The sequence below is a fragment of the Anguilla anguilla genome, chromosome 9 (assembly GCF_013347855.1).
Source record: "Anguilla anguilla isolate fAngAng1 chromosome 9, fAngAng1.pri, whole genome shotgun sequence".
Taxonomy (NCBI): domain Eukaryota; kingdom Metazoa; phylum Chordata; class Actinopteri; order Anguilliformes; family Anguillidae; genus Anguilla; species Anguilla anguilla.
This window is the reverse complement of record NC_049209.1, coordinates 32,770,379-32,781,224: the sequence shown is the minus strand read 5'-3', so window position 1 is coordinate 32,781,224 and position 10,846 is coordinate 32,770,379. Positions and strand designations below refer to the sequence as shown.

General features: G+C 41.5%; 2 protein-coding genes across 4 annotated transcripts; one reads left to right on the top strand and one right to left on the bottom strand.

The window, feature by feature from the left end:
- Positions 1–4,703, top strand: cd74b (CD74 molecule, major histocompatibility complex, class II invariant chain b). Its single transcript, XM_035433051.1, has 7 exons — positions 1–175; positions 1,032–1,201; positions 2,889–2,959; positions 3,230–3,248; positions 3,420–3,623; positions 3,793–3,837; positions 4,194–4,703. Exons 1-7 carry the CDS (start codon positions 105–107, stop codon positions 4,199–4,201), a joined length of 588 nt encoding a protein of 195 aa, XP_035288942.1. The 5' UTR covers positions 1–104; the 3' UTR covers positions 4,202–4,703.
- Positions 4,704–5,371: 668 nt separating this feature from the next.
- LOC118235578 (SLC35A4 upstream open reading frame protein-like) lies at positions 5,372–10,814 on the bottom strand. Of its 3 annotated transcripts, none has more exons than XM_035433053.1 (3): positions 10,685–10,814; positions 7,928–8,026; positions 5,372–7,274 (listed from the first exon to the last, which is right to left on the bottom strand). In XM_035433053.1, exons 1-3 carry the CDS (start codon positions 10,688–10,690, stop codon positions 7,086–7,088), a joined length of 294 nt encoding a protein of 97 aa, XP_035288944.1. In that variant the 5' UTR covers positions 10,691–10,814; the 3' UTR covers positions 5,372–7,085. The 3 variants fall into 3 exon arrangements, with proteins under 3 accessions (XP_035288944.1, XP_035288945.1, XP_035288943.1); XM_035433054.1 differs by lacking the exon at positions 10,685–10,814 and adding an exon at positions 9,709–10,050; XM_035433052.1 differs by lacking the exon at positions 10,685–10,814 and adding an exon at positions 9,266–9,652.
- Between the last annotated feature and the right edge of the window lie 32 nt (positions 10,815–10,846).

The window sequence follows — 10,846 nt, the reverse complement described above, 5'->3', positions numbered from 1 at the left end:
CCGTTTATGCCCTGCATAGATTAAAAACCGTATGCAACCTGGAAACGTCCACTTCGAAATAATATTAAGCGAATCGCAGGTTAAAGCAAGAACGCCGCAACAGGATGCCTGAACAGCAGCAGCACCAGCCGCTCCTCTCTTCTCAAACGTCGGTCAACATGGGACCTGACGGGGGGTGAGAGGAATATTTGAACTTTTGCAGTTGAATATAGCCTATAGCGACCATAATTAATTAATTAATCGCCGTGCTATTCCATCCGTGTGCTCATTTCAAATTGTTATCACGGTAGCCTATATATTAATTTTTCTTTGTTGCCCTTAAAGAGATACTTGAGTAGAATAATAGATTAGCTTTCAAATGTACAACGACTTTTAATGAGCATGTACTAAAAAATAATAATAATACTTTAAAAAATAAATAAATAAAATAAAAATCATAATATTTATCCTAACAGTAATATAATTACAATTAGGAATACATCACTATAAATGCATGGAAAAACATATGTTTTTTTTTAAATAAATAAATTTACTACGAATGTCTTTGTTCTGTAAGAACATTCACAGGACATGCTTCAAAACCATATGAAAAATAGTCAAATCAATAGTATGTGCCCTATTCTATTCTATTCTATTCTATTCTATTCTATTCTATTCTATCATTAATGCACTGCAGTATTTTAGCATGTAGTTTAACAGTAGAGTTTATTTATATGTTCCTCCTCTGAGGATTCATGGAGTTTATAAGAACATTTTGAGAATTCAGAGAAGTACCTGCCTAGCAACAGCTGATGTCATCAAATGACTTATTGAAAAATGTCATATGGAGGTGGGCAGGTCTGTGAATCTGAGAAGTCCCCTGGACTACTCGAATGTATTTTCCAGTCACAAACAGCAGTTGGTTGATTTTTGATACCTGCTTCTTAAAAGACCAATAACTATGGTAAATATGATTGCCTCCCTCTTTGAGAGGTTAAAGCTTAGTTATGCCAGGTATCCAGCTCTCTCTTGCTCTCTGTCGCCCCCTGCAGTGACTCTACAAAGAGAGCCCTGAAGGTGGCTGGGATCACCGTGCTGGCCTGTGCCCTCATTGCTGGCCAGGCGCTCACCGCTTACTTCCTCTTGAGCCAGAAGTCTCAGATCAACGCTCTGGAGGATAGTGCCAACTCTCTGAAGAAGGAGATGGTCCATCGGCAATCTGGTGAGGGTGGGAAAAGGCCAGACCAGGCGGGGTGGGGCAGAACATGAAGACTCAGCAGCTCGTTCTCCTGAGTAAATAGTCTCTTGACTGGTTCAGATCAAGTGAGCGACTGATAATTTGTTGTAGCTTCACCCATTATGGGGATTATGAATCCACCGTACTCTCCGGATCTCTCAGCGTTTAAACCCCTTGTGCCACTGCTTTAAAACCCACCACTGATATCAAACAAAAACCCTCTTTTCTAGAACTGCACTTGCAGGTTATTGGTTTCCCTTGGCTTCTTGAAAGGTTTATAAAAATTTACATGAATTATTACAAGTTGGTAGCATTGCTTCTTTTAAGGGTTTTATCTTGTTTTATAATAAATATTGCAATATTTTATTAGCAGGATATGATAGATTATGAAAAGTTCACAACAAGAAGAAAAAACCCTAAGAAGCAGAAACAAGGATCACTAAGATTTGACAAATCTATTGAAGTAAAAGTGGCAAATCACTTTTGTTCTGTCCCAGTTCTCATTCCAGGGAGTTGGGACAAAACAATATAAAACAAAACTAATTTTAGATTTTAATCCTTTTGGAAAATGCAAATTTTTACTTCATAACTTGATTTGTGTTAACTCTCAGACAATAAAAGTACACAAATTCCTTTCTCAAGAAAATAAAGAAAAATGTATTTTTGAGACCATAGCTGACATTCCATAACATTACATTTGTTACGTCCCTCCGCCTCAGCTGGGGGCGCTGGCCGTTTGGACACGTGTGTGTCTTGTTACAGTTAATTGAGAGCACCTGTGGCAGTGCCCTTTTAAGAAGTCTGGAGTCGGCTTCTCAGGAGATGGGACTTTTTCTCCTCACCTCTCGACCACGGCCGGGTCTTGATTTTATCTGGTGTTTTGCAGCTATTTTAGTATTGCTTTTTGTAATTGAATAAAGTTATTGGTTAGTTTTGGGAAACCTTGGTGTCGGCATCGCTTATGTTTGCGGGGGCTTGAGAGTAACCGTAACAACATTATATTGCAGTCACTTAGCAGACGGTCTTATCAACAACGACGTACAGAAATGGAAAATATCACCTGTTGTTTCCTGTTAGATGTAGTTTTACATACAGAGACCTACCAAGAAATGTGTTTTTGTGTAAAAAATGTTTTATATTGATATGATGTAGTATAGCAATATGAAATCTCTGTGATTGTTTGGCATATGTTATTATGAACATAAAAATGGTGTACACATAAAAGATAAAGTGCTGCAGGCTAACAAAATGTAAATAATGAAAAATCAGAAAGTTGTTCACTCAGGTTTCCTCTTGCTGTGTTTATTCAAACTACATTTCAGCAAAAATGCCTTCGTTGGCATATGTTATACTGTCAAATTGTCCGGCAAATTATGAACACTGGAAATACTACAAGAAGACAAGAATGACATTTTACATAAATGGCTGTGAGGAATTGAATAATGTTTGCTCTTAAAGTTCTTCACATTTGGAGTTTAGATTTGGTTTGGAAAGAGTGACGTCCCTTCAAACTGAAACTGTCACCGAAAGCCCAAATCGTTGACCCTCTCCGTGGCCCTCACAGAATTGATCCAACACTTTTTCTTGAGGATTCTTCTTGGGTTCTGTAATTTATAATGAAGTACTTAATGTAGTTCTTTTTTATTCATCATGTTATTTCTCTACATTCCAGGCTCCTCTTCTGGCATGGCCATGCATTTGCCAATGAGCAGCATGTCCATCATGACTGATGACACGAGTGAGGTAGGCTTCTTTCATCCTGCTGTTGCAGTGAGAGTGTACAGCCACCAGATGGCAGTCTTTTAGGAAATAAGTCAGTGCTTCTATTCCATTGATAATGCAGCACAAACACCCTAAATCTTCTCTGTTTTTTTTCTGTATTACCAGTGTACTGCTTTTTAAGTACTCTTAAAATTATTCCTTACTTCTGAGGAGGGTAGTAAATGGCAAGAAAAGGGAAACAGTCAAGTACAAACAGGGACCAGTATTAACTGACTTTCTGTTCTGTTTCAGGACCCTAAACCAAAGGACGGTAAATACCAGCCTCACACGCACAAACACAAACACACACACTGTACACATTCATACACACTCACTACTCTCTCTCTATCTCTCTCTCTCTCTGTCACACATGCACACACATCATCATGTCACTCATGTTTTGGACTACTCATCCCTGAACGTTGACAATTCTCCCCGTCAGAGCCCAGCATCCCAAAGTTGTGCGTGCAGCAGGTCGTGGAGGCGGGGCCGGACGATTTCCGTCCCCAGTGTGACGAGCAGGGCAACTTCCTGCCCATGCAGTGTAACCAGAACCCCAAGTTCTGCTGGTGTGTGAATCCCCTGGGCCAGAGGATCCCAGGCACTGCCAGACCCGGAAAAGTCTTCTGTGGAGGCACGTCCAGGGGTAAGCCCGCCCCCGGCCTCGCCCCTGCCCTGCCCCCAGGTTAATAGTAAAGAAAAAGAGAGGGAGTGGGTTGGTTAAATTTTTTAAAAATGAATCACTAAGTAACATTTGCCACGTGGAGCTGATCCTAAACTTGCGTGCCAGTGACATGACTGTCCTGTTCCTGCAGCTATGTCCCGCATGGCTGCCATGCCAAGCATGATGGAGATGAAAGGTAAGTTTGATCAGGGCTCAGCAGAGCATGTCCAGCCTCACAAACACATGCACACACGCCCACACACCCACGTACACACGCCCACACAAACACAAACACCCACACACACACATACACACACACCTACCTGCCCACCCACGTACACACGCCCACACACACAAACACCCACACACACACAAACACACACACACACACACACCTTTCATTTCCTCCCCCAGGGATTGTGGGTAGTCCTTATATTAGACCTTACATCTCCTGCCCCCAGGGATTGTGGGTAGTCCTTATATTAGTCCTTACATCCCCTGCCCCACAGGGATTGTGGGTAGTCCTTACATTTCTTCTCCCTTGTTTTCCAGATGAGTAAATGAGGAGTAAACCCTGGGCTGTGCTAGCAGGAGTCTCACTGCTGTTATCCACCAAGATGTCCAGGAGAAAAAAAAAAGCTTTAACTTTCCTTAAGTATCATTAACTAACTGAACTGTGCTTATAAGATCCGCTGGGTGGTCGCTTCATTTGAAAGAAAGTATAGACTAAAAAGTAACTATAAAGGTTTTGGAATGTCTTGATTGACAACAAAAAGTGACATTGTTTCGTTGTTTATTTTTCTTTTCTGAAATGCTTTTGGAAACCTTGTGAATGATAATTTGGTTTCAGGTTATTATATAGGACGGTGTTACAATGACACATGCAGTCGCTCAAAAACTTTGTGTTTAGATAAGAATATTCCTACACTCACATACATCTGTTTGACTGTACTAAATCATGCATTAAGCTGAAGTGTAGAAGGTCTGGTGGAGACGGAGAGATGGAATATGAATATAAGAGGCAACAAATAAACTTGGCTATTTTCCCTTTTTCTGCTGAAATGCTGGTGTAGAATTTATTGGTTTTTACAAAATGGCTGTTGGCCAAACCAAGATTGCAGTTAACCACCATAGCCAGGTTTCCAAGGTTGAGCCCGTCCAGGGCATGTACAAGTCATGATTGCTCCTAAATCATCGATCCCCTGAGGCAATATATTTGGCCAATAGGAGTCGATCGATCAAATTGTATTTATAAAGCACAAACCACTTTTTGGTGATTTGTCAGTTATTATTAATCATTACTTTAAAGTGGGGTCCCTCAGGTTTTAAAGCCAGACCTGCAGGCAGACCAGGCAATCAGCACTATTTATTGTTCTTCTTCTTCTCATTATTATTATTTTCTGTAGCTCTACCTTCTGGCTGTATACAGAGCAGCAGCTTAGTGAACAGAATGTTGCTGGTTTGGACCCCAGGTGGATCCTGCTATTTTATCCAAGGTTCCTCCTGACAGGTTAACCTGAATTGCTTTTGTGCTGTAAATATCCAGCATCAGTGATAAAGTATGAGTCTGATCAGATAATTACTCTAGATGATCCATGTGGAGCCGGAACACGGGGGCAAAAAGGGCAGAAATTCGGAGTAATTCTCTTATAAATTATCTTTCTATTGCATAGGCCTTTTTCAAATACTGTCTATTTATTCATGTTAAAATAAAACAAAACAAATGTTTCTTCACTTGAAAATGTTTTATTGGGATTTAATCTGAAATTTTGGGTTCCACTTTATAAAAGTACAGCACATACATTCTCTGCTGTGACTTTCACAAATGCACAAAGCTTGATCAACAAGCCTTATATTCATTAGCGAATGATGAATTCTTTTGTCTGAACATTAAATAAAAAACTGTCATAACCACAAAAAAATATGTACGCAACTATGAAGAACCTTATCTATATGTAAAGGTTGTAGTACGTATTGGACCCATGCAATTTCAAAATCGAAAAATACTGCAAGATAAACAAGGGTGCACATTGCTTACAAACTATAGAAGAATAATGAAGGCAGTTGTGAGTTTTGAGATGTCGACAAGCTACTGACATTTTTCTGTAGGCAGCGCAGGCCACGGAGTTTAACTGTGTAACAGCTAGACAGGGTGGTCCCCAAAGTGCATCGCCTCTTTCGCTTGGAGAAAAAGACTCAAGATAGGAACACTGCCTTTCAAAGAGCTTTCTGACACATTTAGCACTGCTGGGCAAACTTCTGGAGAGGTGCAGCAGTCTCCAGACTCCGCAGCACAGCCCGTTTTCAACAACAACAAAAAAAACCCTCACCGAAACGTGAGAAGACAAAAGACAAAACACGCCTGTGTCGGGTGGACCTTCCGCGATGGGACTCTTGTTGGGTAAGAAATCGACATAACAACATAAAACTCATTCTTGGCCGAGTTTACCTGTTCAGGACAATGCTTAAGTGCACTGGTAAAATTGTCCAGCACTGGGGAATTGGACAGATTGTGCATCCAGAATTGCAATTCTTGCAGTGTCCATAAGACGGGGGTGTTGACTCAGCAGGGGTACTAAACAAAAAGCTTTTTTCCAATGTTACTCCAGCAAGGAGTTAATGAAGGCACAGAAAAGGTGTAGAAATATGGTTGAGTTGATATATATATATATATATATATATATATATATATATATATATATGTCAAATGAAAAAATGCTAATTTCCTCTTGATTGTCACAGATTAAATAGGCAGCTGCACTTGGCATTTTAGGAGGCCAGTAGACAAGAAATCACCCCAAGACTATGACCACAAACAATTTAGAAAGGCCTCCTATGACCATCTGTTAAAACTAATACAGAAACTGATCCTCCCTGGGCTAAAAACTGTACCGTGCTTCCAGGGGTGCTTCCAACTGTTGCGTGAGCTCTTCCCAACAGCACGCCAGGTGCCCGAGACTGCAAAGTCATCTACAGTGAGAGAGATGAGCCTCTCTTCCAGCCACCGCTAACTTAATTCTGCAGTGCTGTATGCAAGTAGAGTGTAATACAGTAAATGGCCAACAGGCAAGCGCACTGGAGTAGACACACGCTCCAGAAACAGCACTCCTGGTGTACAGGTTGCATAGTAATTCCAGAGGCACAATAACGACAATTGTGATGACAAAAATTTTTTGGGGGGGTGGGGGGGGGAACTGGGTCCCCATGCTGAGGAAAGCACATCACACCTTCACTGAGATTAATGCTTAGACCCCTGAAATGGACCCAAATTTTCCTTATGCACCACGTCCCAAATACCCACATTATTCTACTCAAATATTTTAATACGGAATATTAAAAAATTATTCCAGTATAAACAGGACGAAAAAATAGTTCACTTTGGCACTATGTGAAGAAAGATGATGGTTGTCCTTCCTGGAGATGGAATGGAACTCTCTTCCTGCTTTACTTGGACCTTCTCTGAAAGTAGTCTTTGAAGGTCCTCTCGATGTTGGGGACCTTGTAGTTCTGCGCAGCGTAGATGCCAGTGCAGGTCCCCACGATCACCCCAAAAACAGCAGAAGAGCGGAACCTGGCCACAAGGTACCCCGCAACGAAGCCCTTCAAGAAGGGAGAGGCCAGCACACTGCCCCCCTGAACAAGACAAAAAAAATCTCAGGCTCCTGTACCTCATCTCCCCCTCACACATATACACAGACCCCCCTTAACAAGACCACAATCTCAAATGTCTAATCTCTCTCAAACATACACATGTATTTACATTTATAGCATTACATCACACACATGCTAACAAGGAGAGGCCATCACACTGGACACCATGACAAAGAGTCTGTCTTAAAAACTACGATGCACACAGGCTGTAACACAAACACTCCTCAAGGTTTGCCTCCATCAGGTAATTATGTCAGGGTTTTATCCCATTAAAAATAAAGACCTGGGGAGAAATTAAGGACTGGCCTGTGCCTGAGTTTTTCATCTGCTGAGGCAAACTGCCTGTAAACATTTACCCACATCTCCAGTAACCTTTTCACATCAGACACTTTGCTCTGAATGCTTACCAGAGAATGATCCATGTAAAAGTCATTATGATCGATAACAGACACCAGATCAGCAACACAAAGAGTAAGGTAGCAGAATATGTGATAACGTTGCCGCGCTATGTACCGGAAGACCAGGCTCAGTTCCCTTGACTGGTAATGACCATCTCAAGAAAAAAGAAGCCCTCTGAGCAAAATGCAAGCGGTTCAGGGTGCGTTGCGGCGGACGGGCGATACGCGGACCCTCACCTGAGGGATTCCGGCCTGCACCTCGTCCTCCATGCGCTTCTGAAGGTCATCCAGCTGGTCCTTCAGCTCGGCCAGGTCCATCAGCCGGCTCAGAGGATCCTGGGACAGCGTCAGAGAAAGAGAGCGGGTGATAACCGCTACCTGCCCGGACCAACACTTAATTCCCGGAGTGACCATATAGCACAAAGGGAAAATGGCTATCTGTGGGTCTCAGGTGGTAAAGGTATCAGTGCAGGTGTAGCGGGTATAGCTCGGCTAGCTTGCTACTGAAGCACAGTGAAGGCGCAGTAAAGCAAAGGTCTTGTAGACAACACTCTTTGGCGACGTAACGCTCAAATTCAAAAATAACAACGTTGCCCATGGCTAGGGGCGATTTCGCCTTTAGCTGACTGGTAATGAGTTTGTCTATGGAATATTTTGACGGGTGAGAGGCCCGCATTCAAATCCCACCTCGGCCTAAGGCAAATCTCTAACTTGTTACATATGCAGGGTCCTATAGTCGCAAACTACATTCTTGGCTTGACTATGGATCATTTGACTATGACAGGAAGTCTAAAGCCTTTTCCTAGCTAGGTGTAGCTTTTGTGCCTTTAAGTGGGTTTACACACCTACATTAATCTCTTTCACCCACAGCTGATGTCAGTGAGAGATGTGTCTCTCAACTATGTTTACTAACTGTGCCTAAGGCTTAATGTCCTCAAAACGGCATCTATAAATTTCAATGCAAAGGGAAGATAGTGAGGGAGTGCTATGAGTCACAGGGTGTGCCCAATCACCACACCATTTTTCATGCTACCATTTAGTGTCAATTCACTTAGCCTAAAACACAAGAATGGGCATCGTTAATGTGCTTTTGAATCAGTCCAGCACTGAGCAGTTACTGAACTGTAAGAAGACACACATATTTTCAAGAAAAATCAATCAAATCTAAAAACGATTTTATTGAAATGCAAGTCTCCATGTCAGTCTTCGATTTATGAAAGTAACCGACTGTAGCTACAACTGCACATTCATTTTTCAGAACATTAGTAGCAATCTGTAGCTTTGGATATAACGTCGGCTACGAGAATTGCATTAGTAGCACCACTTTGCTCAATTCGCTTTGTAAAACAGAACTCTACACTAGTACCGCTAGTAATGTTCAGCATTTTGCCGGATACCTATGGCTAGTCAGCCAGCTAGCACAACTTTAACAAAGGACAATGTGCACAAACACAGGAAAGATTAAACAAAAGGTCTGCACACGTATATATGTTTTAAGACCATATCACGGGGTACCCTGGCTTGAGACACTTAGAATACTCAAAAAGTTACGCCTGTCGGTTCATTCTCTCTCACCTTGTCACCCGCCATGTTTGCTTTGTCAAAAGTGTCTTGTCTGAGCACGCGCGTTCAAGTTTGGCTACATTTTTCAAAGCCGAAGCGACGCTGTTGTGGGGGAGGTACTTAGCTTCTGCGTAAAAACAAGACGGTTTGCTACTGCTAGAGTCACAAATGACATCAGCCACGGTGGCGGCTATAGGCCATAGGCTAAGCCAAAAGTAACTCCGATACATGCTATTAAACATTTTCTTATTTGATGTATTTTATAAGATGTTGTAGGTTATAATGGATCATTACCTTTATAATCCATGTGCAAGTGTAGGGCGCTATATTAGCGACAATAACCGGTCATCTGCAATACAAGCTAAACGTAATTCGTATTTGGTGCAACAATTCTCTTAAAGCCTAAATAAGCGGAAATAACAATTTTGCGTGCCATACCGCGATAAACTCTGTACCTCTATCCCGTGTTGTCACAAGCTCGTTCCGGAGATCCTGACATGCCCGCCTTCCGTTGCCAAGGCAACGTAAAGTGGTGCGAAAATGATGCTGCGGATTCAGGGTAATGGCGAACTGCATGAGCACCATAGATGGAGTTTCGATTAAGGTGGAACTATACTAGTCAGGGGAAGAACCTGGAATGAACTATTATGAAGACTTTGTCCTGTGCCTTTAACATGTATTTCAAATACTGTATCTGCCACTTGAATTCACATTGCACATAGTGTTTTCTGTATACCTGGCGTTCTGGTTAATTCGCCAGTTAATTCTACTGGATAGAAATGCTAAAATAATTTAGGTAATTATTAACAATGATGTTTGCAATGAATCTCACTGATTTAAATGAATTTCATGCACAGCATAATAAAAATCAACGGACAATATAAATTGAAAATGATTTAAAAAGGATGGGCATTATCCATCTTTCATTACTAACTTATGCAACTGATAAAGAGTTCACTTGAGAAATAGAAGTAGAGAGAGAGAGAGGGAGACCATTGATTGATGCAGTTATATTCTTTGCGACAAAGCGTTTTGATGTTCTGCTTTTGTCTAGTGTCTTACGTAGGTGTTGCTAATATCCAAGAAAACACAAGGGTATGCAAAGAACAATAAAGGCAGACTGGATATGGTACATTAAATGAATATTTGTGATGCACATATACTCTCAGGCTTTACATATTGAATTAATGTTATTCCAAACTCATTTCCAACTCACTTACGTTGGTAACTGCCCCAGCTGTGTGTGGGGTGTGATTGTACCACAAAGTCCCTGGTCATACCTTTTACCTAGAAATAAACAATCCTCTTTAAACTAAATCAACAACAACATTCTGCTCTGTGTTAAACAAAAGTAAATAAAGTAAGAACATTTTTTGACGCAAAAAAAAGAAAAAGGATCATACTTTGATAGAACAATCACTTCCCACTCACTTGCATCCAGTCCCTGTGTATCCACAGCCATCCTTAATGCATAGAGAGTCCAGAGACTACATGAGAGGCAGCTCTGCTGGGAGTGGTGGGGGGTGGGGTGGGGGGTTGCAGTGTCTGGAGCTGCCGGCATTATTAAACACAAACAACTCTAGACAAGAGAAG